General features: G+C 35.3%; 1 protein-coding gene across 1 annotated transcript; it reads right to left on the minus strand.

The window, feature by feature from the left end:
- Positions 1–2651: 2651 nt before the first annotated feature.
- Positions 2652–7919, minus strand: LOC110940812. Its single transcript, XM_022182384.2, has 8 exons — positions 7482–7919; positions 5973–6120; positions 5724–5874; positions 5503–5628; positions 5331–5411; positions 5041–5233; positions 4035–4305; positions 2652–3129 (listed from the first exon to the last, which is right to left on the minus strand). Exons 1-8 carry the CDS (start codon positions 7680–7682, stop codon positions 2858–2860), a joined length of 1443 nt encoding a protein of 480 aa, XP_022038076.1. The 5' UTR covers positions 7683–7919; the 3' UTR covers positions 2652–2857.
- Between the last annotated feature and the right edge of the window lie 5654 nt (positions 7920–13573).

The following is a 13573-nucleotide window of genomic DNA, read 5'->3' on the forward strand; positions in this document are numbered from 1 at the left end:
ACTAAATTGTATAAGTCAACCGTACGTGCATATGCGGCACCAGGTGGTCGAATGGGTCTATATAGGTCTAATATGCCAAAATATATTTCATTATGTTACCATATCAATTTCAAACTCAACTTATAAGTTCATTATATTTTTAAACCATTCTTTGCATTAAAAGAGCATTTTGGGCATTATTAGCCACATTATATACACTTTGCATAAAACCCGACAAACGATATGATCAAAAGGTATAACCCTTAGGGGTTATTCCCTACAATAATACGATCATATAGAAACTTCAAATTAGTATCTAAACTATCCTAAATGGGCCAGAATCGAAAGTCAAAGCAGAAGTCAAACTGTTTGACTTTCAGTTGCGAACCGATCTTTAAACAGGAAATGACGGGTTGAACATGAGCTAACATGTCCTAATATGTTATATAAACTGATATAGTGTCAAAAATTATGGTTTCGATACTTAGAAGTTTATTTAACGTTAATTACGAACATCTGTGTTTTTTACTTCTATTTAATAAAACTTTGACCCGTCATTTGACCAACTTAACGTGATATTCAGAAGGTGCCCTCATAGGGGATTATCACCTACATTATTACGATCACGTAGCCATGTTCGATTCGAACATTGGCTTGACCGAAATGGTCATAATCGAAAGTCAAATCAAAAGTCAATTTGCTCGACTTTCGACTAATAACTAGCTTATAAAATGAAAAGTGACTAGGGAGAACACTTACAAGTGTTCAATGGAAAGATTGAACTTCAGAGAAGGAGGGTTCTTGGTCCAGAAGCAGCCCCAAATTATAGAGAAAAAGAATGTGAAAGGTGCAAGTTCAAGTGGTGAGCTTGATCACCTATTTATACTAAGATTCAAGCACCTAAACCTTGCCAAGTGTAACCAGGAGCTATAGGAGGGTGATAAGTGTCCTAGTAGGTGTCTAAAGGAGGTTAAAGGTGGCAAGAAACGGAGCAAGGTGGCATGGAGAGCATGCTGTAGCTGCCAGCTCATTTTAGACTGTCAGCGACCCTCTCGCGGACTGTAAGAGGTGAGGCCTGCAGTCCGCAAGAGCTTCCGGCGCCCACTGATTTTGAATGCCTTACAGACCGTAAGGCATATGCCTTGCGGTCCGTAAGGGACATTCAGAAGCCAAAAGTTTGGCATTTTGTCAGGTTTGACCCCTCCACTTCCATCCTTCCACATATTTACGTATTTGGTCCCTCTCGTCCAACTTATCGGGAATATTTGAGAGTTGACTGGACACGTATTGCCATATTATTCGTTTTGAATTTCCGAGGTGTTACAACTAATTCAACTAATATCATCTGATCCTAAGCACATAAAACAGAAACTAATATCCAGTGATCTCAAATTAATATCCTTTGATCCTAATATCAACTGATATGCTGCAAACTTCAACTGATACATCTCAAACTAATATCTAGTGATCTCAAACTAATACATCTTAAACTGATACAGTTTAAATAAGCATTATATTTCACCATTCAGACACCATTAACATAGTTCCATAACAAAAAAACGACCAGTTATCTAAAAATCACCTTTTTAAACTGTTCTACAGAACTCAAATCATCCACAACTGTTCTACTAGTTAGGTCATCATCATTGAATCCCAAAATGTGATCAACCCAACCCATATCATGCATTAAGTTAATATATTATATATGCATCATATATTTACAGTAGAGGTGCAGCAACACATCTACCCTCGACTGGAAGCAGAGTTCCACCCAGAACCCCTTGTCATAACTCATCAGGACCCGATACTGGATCTTGATGTACGTCCTGGTCACCTGCACCCTAAACCTAACTGGAATCAAACATAAACAACCCAAAATTCAGGTTTCATACAACTGGAATGACTGGAATCAAACATAAACAGACTTGAAAAAAGCAAAATTAGAGTCAAATCTTACCGACGACGTGCAATGTGAACAAAGTGACTGCGTATTGCCTCATTTCAAAGGTGATCGGAAGAAGTTCGCCGGAGCTTTGGAGTTGCCGGAGTGTTTCGGGGAGAAGAGGGAGTGTATTGTAGCTTACAAAAGAAGATTGGGGGTGTATTAGTAGCATAAGTTTCTAACTTTGGTGAATTTACCATTTTGCCCTCCCTGGAATTAAAAGATTTAACAGTCAACTAACACCAGTATGGTCAAAGATTTTAATTGTGAGCAATTGAATACATCAGGGAGCGACTGGAATGTCGATTTTTTCAAAATAAGGACTGAACCTATGAGCAGATATTAACCTCAGTGTACTTTACTTTGTATTAAACCACGCGTGTTCTAATTTAAAATAAACGTTCATTCCAAGTTGACTCACACCGCATGTTTGAAGTCCGGCTTTTTTATGTATTTTTTTAGAGATGTATAACCTTTACAATTAGTTGTACGAATTTTAAGCCCTTTAACAAATGTATTTCACATTGGTCTTTTATATTTATTAACCAAGAAAGAACTTGAATTTGAGTAGGGTCTTAATCGTTACAACCTTGCCATTCTAATTTTACAAAGACAAAACCGAACACGAGTGATATCTCAACCTAGACAACCGTTCCATGATTTAGAGTTCCTGGCATCAGGCAGTCTTTCATGATTTAGAGTTCCTGGTTAGGCTAGACCAAGAGCATGCCAAGATAAATACCATTCATTTTTTACACTCCATTTCAACAAATAACAGATAAAAGAATCCATATTCTGGTTCCATTTTACAAAAGAAAGCAAATAACTTGTCTACCTGAAGAACAAATCTATTGATTACATCTATATCGCGTTTTGTTTTGTTTCTACCCAACTCAAGTAATCTTGCAAGGGAGTTTAGAAATTTAGAACAAACCTTCAGTTAGACCATACATGAACTAGCCCGAGCCTATTCCCTGTATAAATCTCGTTACGCTCTTCATCATAGAAAAGGGCAGTAATGTCCTCTAGGGCTTCTGTGACAGAACTTGTGATTCTAGATGCTTGGACTCGTTTTCTTGATGTGCATTTGCAGCTTTTGCTCGTGCTGGCACCACTGCAACTGCATTCATCCAACGGAACACCATTCTTTGCCTTTATTTTAGCAAGGCATTTTCCAGTCAAGATGTTGCTGATATTTATAGACCCTTCTGCATTGCCAAAGTAAAAAACATTATATTCAAGAAACGGAATCACAGCCATCAAAATGACTCAAATTACACTTAATTATTATATGTTTAGAGCCACTAAAGTACGACTTCTAGTGTTCATATGATGCGCTCAAGGAAACAATGTATTTACTAGAAGGATAGTAAAAATGAAAAATATAATCCCCTTAAAACTTGTTATAATATCAAATTTACCCAACAAAAAATCAAAATATCAAATAAACCCATTTTTAAATTTATGACATTTATACACATCCCTTTAAACTAGGGATGAGAGTTTGGTACCGGTACCGAACCGGTACTGTACCGCAGTACCGGGTATATTCGGTACCGGTACCCACTTTCTCCGTTTTTCGGTACCGGTGCGGTACCGTAAATACCGGGTAAAACACCGGTAAATACCGGTACCGTACCAATACCGGGCTCATCCCTACTTTAGACTTGCATTAGAAAATGAGAGTTTAGAGTGTAAGGAGAAAGAGAAGGACGCAATGGCCATATGCTAAGTTGTATTTAAACAAAATTGGTAAATATAAATTTTAAGTATTTTAAATGGGTATATTTGATATTCATTTTTTTGTTTGGGTAAATATGATACTAAAAGACAACATGGTCAAAGGCACCAACATATCGTCCGTCACGTCAGCATTTTGGCCTGGTGAGATACAACGGGATTATAACACTATTGTTTACTTTTTCACTTAATTACACCTAATAAAAAGAGGGAAAAATGGAATATAAAGTCACAGTAAAACCTCCCTTTTCGTTTCATCAGAATCTAAGAAAGGCAAAGGTCCTTAAAACAGAATTGGATTTGTTAAACATGATTTCACCTTTAAAACATCTCAAAAGATAATTGTTCAAAAAATATAGATCGGGTATTTTACCATTTCCTTCGGTTGGCGAATCATCAGACTTGGTTTTGCAGTATGAAATGATAAGATCTTGATCACTTGTGATGTATATGTTGTTTGTGTTGCAGTCAGGATGCCACAATAAATGATCTTCAAATGAAGTCACAAGTTCCCCACGAAAATTCCAGACTGCTACTGTTCGGTTTCTAAATGTCAGGAATAACTGATTCTCATACAGAAAGATGAATGCAGATGGTGTCATAAATTCTGTCCTGCTAACTTCCGTTAAGTCAGAATTGCGTACCTATATAGAAAACAATCTTTAGATTCAGTGCTTATAAAACAACTAGTATTTAGAACCCGCGCTTTGCGGAGGGTCCGTTAAACTGAACCAAAGTAGACATAAAAATGATGAACCACGCACGCGCGTTGTAGCATATTAAATTGCAAAAATTAGACTGAAACGTAATACATATAAAAGAATAACTAAGTCGACTTAGGACCCGCGCATTGCGACAGAGCTGTTAAACCGCAAAACAAAATAACGTAAAAACTTTGAACCACATACACACGTTGCAAGGTGTTAACTCGCAAAATTTAGATCGAAATGTAAAATGACAAATTCGTAAAGGATGAAAAATATATGGGATCAAAGTTAAAGGTGGATAAGTATTGGGCTAAAAATAAAAAATAAAAAATTCGACCAAAACATAATACATAATACAAAACGTAAAACGACAAAGTTGTAAATGAAAAAAAAAATTATAGGGGTGAAAACTGTGAAAAAGTTGAATTGTAACTCTTACTAATAAACCAAATTTGGTAAAAGTAAAAATATATGAACCAATGGCAATGGACCAATAAATCAAAAAGAAAAATGAATTGTGCTTTGATTAATTATACCCAAAACTATAATGAGTTGTACATAATTGAATAGTAGATTTAACTCACAAAATCTTTTTGTAAATTAATTAGAGGGGAAATAGTATTTATATTATTACTACGATAATTTAATAAAGAAATAATGGAAATTCCTTACATCAAGAATTTGGAGATTTTCATTTTCTTGCTTGACGAGAAGCTTCTCATTGAACTGCTCGATGAAATCCACTTTCTTGTTTCGGTGAAGGAGATGATTAAAGGATTTTAAAACGGTCCCGTCTTCAATAGAGAGAATCTTGAGAGGGACATGACTGCTAGCTTTATTATATATCAACAACATGATTCCGGGGCTGTTTTTTCACAAAACAATGGAAATATCATGCAATTTAGCAATACAATATATAGAAAGTATAAAAAGAAACAAAAAGACTTGTAAATTGAATTTACCTTATTTTGATCTCTTGTACATTTCTATCGGCAATGGAATACAACATCGTATAGTTTTTCAAATCAAACACCTTGTAAATGCTGAAAAAACATAAAACAAGAAATCCGCATTAATCCCAAGAAGTAGCATATTAGCTAGAGCTAAAAGACAGTTCATAATGTCAAAACTTACCTATCTTGTGCTGAAAAGGTCAGCACCTTCCCGTTCACATCATCAAATTCCACAAAACCTGGCCATTTCAATGATTCTGACTCAAAAAGAGCAAAACCAGCATCGGGTTGACCTCGTCGTATGTATCTGTCACAAGTATGAGCATGATATATTTTCAACAAAAGAACCTAAGAATACTTGAAACTGATATTTCCGTACGTATAACAAGACTAGCAACATACTCAATTCTTGTTGTTCTGCATTTCAAGGAACTAAAGCTGTCTGAAGCATAGACTGATACTGTAATGAGTGAATCATTGTTCTTGTTGTAAAACAAGCTTCTTATAACTTCATCAGGGCTAACGTTGAGAAAGCATATTCTCTGGTTAGTGTCTGCATAAAATATATGACATGTGAAAACCCTTGAAACATTAAAGCTATAGTTGAAGAAGTGTATTTTCATCTTAATATTAATATTAATGGTATAATACCTCGGCTGAATGCAGCACAGACTCCAGATTGCGCAAGAGCAAATACTATATCATGAGCAGCTACAATCTCAATGATTTTTGACCGTTTTTTAAGAAACGGCAATACCATAGCACAATGGCCCTTTGGATCATGAGTATCATACTCCTCCTGATATCATTGTTTACCAAATAAGTTACCATAACCAGTTAGTGAATACTAGATGTGACAAGATAGGCAAGAGGGAAATGCGCGAAAAGGATTTAGATTAAAATAAGAAATTCTTTATTAAAGGTTGAAACAAGCCATGCTAGGTTCGACTGACCTACAAACACCTTTTGTTCGCGTTCTACTTTTTTTTTTGTTGAAAATAACGCATGCCTATGTTTAGTTTACTAAATATATATAACTGCAATGATAATCTAGATCTTTGTTTCTTTGAATAGGAATGATTTAATACTTTCAACAATTCAACTCGTTTGACACTTTGACCCATTCCATTTATAGCTAAAGCTTTGAATTTGACCCGTTACAGATAAAACACAACCCACATCAACGCATTCATAAGTATGATTACTATGGATAAAACTGTACCAACTCACACTGCAAGAACATATAAATACACATAAAGTAATAACTTTGATCAACTAAAACCTTAACTATTAGCATACAAACATAGACGAGCAAAACTAGGTCCATTATGTGCTCCAAATAACCATAAAACACAAACGTTAACAACAACAACCATATCCAGTAAATCCCACAAATAGCAAAGCTACTTATAGGGTCTGGGGAGGGTGGGATGTAGACAGACCTTACCTCTATCCCTAGGGATAGAGAGGTTGCTTCCAGAGAGACCCACCCTCGGCTCCGAAACGAACAGCATACCAACACATCAAGTCAAAGAATATAGAAATAAGATGTCAGCAATACCAAGAAAATTATCAGAGTGACACAATATAATGTAAATCATGTATAATATCATACAACAACATTTGTGCATGAACACGGGAATGCAATCACCGGTAAGGTCACTTAAAGAATCAGAAAACCTACGTCCCTAAAAACACAAACGTTAAAGATTCGGTAAATACAAGAGATTCACCACTTCTTATTCTAGTAATGATATGAGCTTCATAAATGACAAGAAACGATCATTCCCAACTTGCAAAACATAACAAGCGTAACGACAACAATCATTATCCAAGCTATTTTCAACGAGAAACACAACCCTGAACCACCGAGTCACTCAGCATAACTCACAGCTTTATATACCCTCTTAAAAAAGCCAAAACTAAGCTGTTTTAGGGTGTAATTTTGGCACTTTATATCAAAACTATAACACCTAACCAATTACTTCACCTACTAATTACACAAAGTGGTTACAACTTCGCTAAAACCCTCTTCTATATCATCCACATAATCAAGTTTAAATTCATCTATCTTAGCAAACAACAAAAAGAAACCCTAATTTCAAATTTTGTCCAGCAAACTAAAACAAGAATCACACAGTTTAAAAAACGAAATTGAACCTGCAAGCGGATGTTTCTGAATCTCTCCTGAGCATCAGACATTCTAAACCCTCGATCTCTCTTCGAACAAATCTCCCTCCTCTGCAGCTTCTTAACACTATTCACAAATCCATCACCACCACCACCACGCCGCCGCTTCTTCGCCACCACTCGCCGCCCGTTACACGGCCGTGGACTCGCCGTAATCCTCCTTCCATCCATCGGTCAAATCGAATTCCCCCCACAAATCTCTTGAATGCAAATATTTCACGATTTGTAGCAAAATCGATGATTTGCAATCGGAAACCCTAAATCTGAAGATCGGAAGTTGAAATTAGAAGAATTTTGGGTTGTTTGTGTAGTGAAATTTTAGGGTTAAAGTAGTGAATTTGGTGTGCTGTGTGTGTAAATGAAGATGGGGATGAAATGGGAGTGAACCAAATATGGTGGGGATCACCTTTTAGTAAAGAAAGATATATATGGGTCTTCTTTAACTATTTTATGTTTTGGTTTTTCTTAGCTTTTTTAGTTCAAATATAATTGTAGTTTTTATAACTTTTTGTGGGTGTTGTTTTATAGAAAGAGGTTATCATCCGTGAATACTCACGGGTTTGGGTTGTGAATCTTTTTATGTAAAAAAATAAATATACATATATATTAATAAATAAAAATTGCATGATGAATAAGGTAGATTAATCAATGTTACAACGTCTGTAAAATTAAACAGTTATAAAATGTAATACAGACAAAAACAAAGTTGTTTTTATATTCGTTATATCATAGCTAAAAGAATATTAAATAACTTAAGCGGCAACTTCTTTATTAACTTATTTTCTAACACGTGCAATATGTTGTTCAGAAATACGCACCAAAGCTTCTGTCCTTTTAAAAGGTATCATATCAAACTTTGACTCAAAAATCATGTCGAATATAATAAAGTGTTCTTCTTGAATTTCATGTCTTCTTTGATGCAATTCCACCCGTTAGTCATATAAAAATTTTGACCATGTTTTTCCATAACAACTTGGGTTATACTATTTCGTTTAAAATTCGCGTCGGTTAAAAAAGTTATATACAAGGTTAAATTACATTTTTCGTCCTTTATGTTTGAAGCGGGTTGCAATGGATAGTCTTTAACCTCAATAATTACAACCACAATCCTTTATTTAGAAAACATGTTGCACGTTTCATCCTTTACCCCAAACCCAGTTAGAAAATTAAGTTAGTTCTGATCACGTGCTTGGCATGTGAGGCATTTAAGTCCATTCACCTACCAACTACCCCACCATATAAATTTCTCCCTTTTCTCCCCCAAATCCATGGTTTTTATCCAAACCTGCAACTTCTCTTACCATTGCATAGTTCATTTGAAATCAAATCCAATATGTGCCTATTACCCATCCATCCTTTCATTGCACGTTCTTCTGTCTCTTCGATATACTGGGATCACCATCAGAAAAATATTAGGTAACAAAAATAAGTCAGGTATATTACTGACTGATATACAAGGAGCTATGGGAACTCTTGTCAATTCACGAGTGAAGAGTTCTAATACTTCAATTGTCATATCAGCAAGAATTACATGCGGGTCATCCTACTGAATCAAGATAGCAAAGGCAAATGACTTAATGAACTTACAAAAATAACATTCGAACGAAAAGAATGAATTAATGGTGGTGATAATTCTTTAATACCCTGTATTTTATGAGTTCTCCATTAGTACTATCTGCTCTATTCTATTAGCTAATCCCACTCTGTTAGTCAACGTAGCATACCCTAACCTTGAATTCCTAGGGCTTGTCACCATTTCTATAGCAATCAAACAAATAATTAAATGTTAAGTGGGATGCAATTTTGTAACACCCCAAAAATATTAAATTATAAATATAAATATATAAAAACGTAAGTTGGTCATAAACAAGGGTAATGTAACTAGGAATAATTCACCTAGTTAATTTAAATGTGATGGACAATAAAGAAACTTGACTTAGTTAACCTTCTTTTATAAATTTGGAATTAGAGGGACTAAAATGGTCAATATTGAAAGTGATTTACTAAAAAGGAAAAATGGACTCAAAACACACACTTGGTGTGTGTTCTGGTCAACGTTTTCATAAGAGCAAGAAGGGGTTCTTCCACTTGAACCCTAAACTCACTAAATTGATCAAAATCATAGAGAAATCAAGCTAAGAATTGGGGCTTTAACTAAATTCGTGATCACCTAAGCTAGGAGATCACAAGGTATGTCAAATTTTGTCATTTGGTGATATCTTGAATTTATGATGAACACTCATAATCGAAATTCTAGAGTGAATGTTGAATGTATGAGTGATATTGACATGAGTACAAGTCTAGGAACAAACCCTAGATGTAAACTTGTTGAATTAGTGCCATAAGTCTAGTGATTGAAGGATTAACCTTGTATGTGCTAGTGGATTTTATGATAATGTGATGAACACATGAAATTGAGTGTTAAATTTGTGAAAATTGATGTTATGATGCAAGTTCTAGATAGTGTTCATGAACACTAGACACAAGGGCTTGATTTTGATGTTAAAACATGGTTTAAAAGTTAATCATGAACTTGATAAAAGATGCACATAAATCTCACCCACAAGATGCTTGTTAAAATGCATAAGTGAATCTTGATATGTTAAAAACATGAAAGAATCGCGTAATTGACTAATTTGACAAATTACGTGTGATATGTGATAATACGAGTTCTAAACATGATGTTGATTGAACTCTATAGGCAAAGCGGGTGAATCTTCAAGCGGTCAAGTTGGAACAGACGCGTGCTTGAAGGATAAGCTTTAAGGTACGTAACTTGTTGTTTCGTTACACTTCTATAAACAAGTTTGGTCATTGTAGTGTATTATGTATGATGATAGCAAAGTTGGATGCGTTTGGTATGTCAACGAAGTGATGGAAATGCACTTGACAAACCAAACGGGTCAAAATAGAATAGTTAGCCAAATGGCGGTTTTAAGTGACTTGAATGTCACACAAGAAACAGGAAAAGTGGATGCGTAAGCCGAGTATCAGATACGCTAAAGTTTGAAAGATGAACCTTAGATTTGGGCCAAGGCTTAGAGAACTAGATTTTCTTGAATTATAGATGGAAAAACGTATGCTTGAATCAAAGATATCAAGCGGACGTAAACGCGTACGCAAACCATGTAATGGGAGCGAAATATTAATGATGCGCATGTATGTGGTGATTGTTGGTTGCACAAACTTAACATCATTATGAAGTATAGGAGGATTGAAGATCGTGTCAAGAGCAATGATTGTACGGGAAGAGTAGTCACACAACTGTAGATTTTATATTTCATTTGATGTGATAAATAAAGAATGAATGTTGTAAATCTTTTTAGTAAAGTGTTGATTATTCTAGAAACGAACCTTCAAGCATGTTATACGGGTTATAATGAAAGAAATTTTAAGTCTCTATTTTTCGTTGCATCTGTAAGGTTAAATCGTGATATGGGTGTTTCACTTTCTTAATGTTTCTGTTTCATTCAGCAACTTCTCGGGGCAATCAGAATGTTGGCAGAACTGTGGCAGGTTTGCAGGAAATGTATTTGAAGATCATTGTTTCAAACAATGAATCACCTAGAAATGGTTTGATTGTACAAGTCCACCTAAAGGTGATTTATTGATGTCCAAACCACCTACTCTTGAAAAAAATTCTCATATTTACTGAGTATTTACGTTAAAATCACATTTGAATGCGTACTTGAAAATGTGCCATTTAAGATCATAGTCATGTGTTCTATGTTGGGCACACATAAGTCCATCATTAACCTTATAATATGACCGTCCAAAGTTGACGCTACAAGATTCTTTCCAAATACCCTGAGACATTTCCATCAAGTCCATGAAAGGACAAAGTTTGACCATTGATACGAACCACCTCTTGAAGCTACTAGCCAAGGTGAAAGATTTAGGATTTGTGAGATTGTCGCATAAACGGATAAGCGACGTGATGTGATACCAGGGGCGGAGCCAATGTAGTAATCGGGGTAGCACAGGCTACAGCTCAACCCCGTATAATGTATTTTTTCGGTTTTATACAAATGATACCCCTAAATAAATACGAAGATACCCCTAGCAAAAATATAGGATAGTTGATGTTATTAATATCCCAATTTTTATAAGCCCGAACTATTTACAACCCAAAAGTTATAGAATAAATTATGCCCAAACTGTAAAGTAAGCCCAAATTAACAATAATATAATTGGAAGGAGCCCAATTAGTAAATGTCAAAGCTTAGCCCAAGACCCAAAACATTATAATAAACCTAGTGGAAAATGGAAACAAACGTCTAACCTGAACTATCAATGAGCTAGATCCGCCACGCCACTGTGTGATACCATCTTTTGAATTTGAATTAAGGCTCTTGAAGAATGTTGTTCAGGAATCACTCTACAATTACTGCTCAGCGTCATCCCTGTTAAATGTTTTAACCTTCAAAATAATGATTAACGATTGCTAATTAGTCACAAGGTTAAATGAAACAAAGAGTTGAGATAAGATAATATTGATTCCTTTAAATAGTTAGATGCTACCATTTCAAAGAGAAAACAGGGGAGTTCATGGTAACTAAATACTACCATCTTACAGAAACAATTATTAAACCCATGATTTATAGCCTAATGGTATCTTGTGGGTGCGATAAGGCTTATGACCATTAAGTCATGGGTTCGATTCCCACAAAGGAGGTTTTTCCAGATTTATTGGGTTTCCTCCTGAATTGGTGTATATGCATTATTGTCTAGTGAAGATGGATATGATCGGGTGGTTTTGCTGGTGGCACGATGATACTCCAGTGGTCCGTTAGTGATCCAAATTTGCCGTTAAAAAAAATTAAACCCATGATTTAGATTGATTAATGATGTGTGCTAAACAGACTATAAAAATTAACTAAATTAGACTCTCTAAGCTAGACACTAAAAAGCTTTAATTCTAGACTCGACCTAAACCACACAATCGGCAAGTGTACCGATCAATGTAGTATAACCTAGGAAGTCCGGATATCGAACCACAGGACTCTATGTATCACGTAAATTAGACTCTAATAGACACAGACAGACACGACTTAACTTGTTTAATTGTTTTTTTTTTTTTTTGGGGGGGGGGGGTTACGGAAATCTAAATTAAACTACTAGATTAAACTAGAATTAAACTAATACGAAATAAGACTGAGGACTTTTCTTATATGAGAATGAGACCACCTAGATAAGAACCCTGGATCGTTTTTAAGAGATTACCGATTAAGTTAAATGCGCGAGTTATGGAACCGGGATCTTATAATACTAAACCTATTAAGAACCAACGAGGCCCCTCGACCCTTCTCAAGGAGAAACCTGTGAAGCTACCTAGGCCGTTAATCCTATCGGTTATTAGACGCCTTCCCAGTTGTCTAATTATTGTGTAAGTACCCTAATGTTGACCTACTCTTTCCCAATCATAGATCTAGGGTAGTTTGGAGTAATTAATTTGACTTGATAGACTAATAAAACCGACAGGTAAACCAAGACATGACCTTTCCCAAGGACTATCTAAAGCAATTCGCCAGGTAAGACCTACCAATAGCCCTTTACTTCCCATATATTAGGACTAGTAGAACACTAAGACTTAGCAAATTATTATCAATTACTTCTAGAGATTATTGTGCAATTCTCCCTAAAGAGTTAAGGTTTTCTAACGTGATATAGACACTCACCGAAATCCTAAACCCTAATATGACTCTACGTTGTGATAAAGACCGTCACTAAGAATCATATGAAGCAAATAATAACAATAAACCAATTCAAAGTATGCATATACATCAAATCATTAAACCAAACCTTTTACAAAACACAATTAATCCATAATAATCATGCAATTAATAAAACCGGTAAAGTCTTAATATTAATCCATTCATCAAGTCTAGGTGGCTTAAATGTTTAGCCAAGCATACTAAAACATGAAAACAAAACAAAGATGTCTAACAACGAATTCATTGTAACAAGTTTCAAGAAAAGAAATCGACAAAACAAGGGATTAGAAAACCCGATAGATCCTTCGATTCTTCGCCCTTGACTCGTACCGATGATTCCTATGCCTT

Source organism: Helianthus annuus, chromosome 5 (assembly GCF_002127325.2).
Source record: "Helianthus annuus cultivar XRQ/B chromosome 5, HanXRQr2.0-SUNRISE, whole genome shotgun sequence".
Taxonomy (NCBI): domain Eukaryota; kingdom Viridiplantae; phylum Streptophyta; class Magnoliopsida; order Asterales; family Asteraceae; genus Helianthus; species Helianthus annuus.

Excerpts from the sequence above, each read along its gene's own strand:
- LOC110940812 (XM_022182384.2), bottom strand. The coding sequence starts at position 7,682 with ATGGATGGAAGGAGGATTACGGCGAGTCCACGGCCGTGTAACGGGCGG. Across the intron at positions 6,121-7,481 it reads TCAGAAACATCCGCTTGCAG|GAGGAGTATGATACTCATGA; the intron begins GTTCAATTTCGT and ends CAATGATATCAG. Across the intron at positions 3,130-4,034 it reads TTCGCCAACCGAAGGAAATG|AAGGGTCTATAAATATCAGC; the intron begins GTAAAATACCCG and ends TTGGCAATGCAG.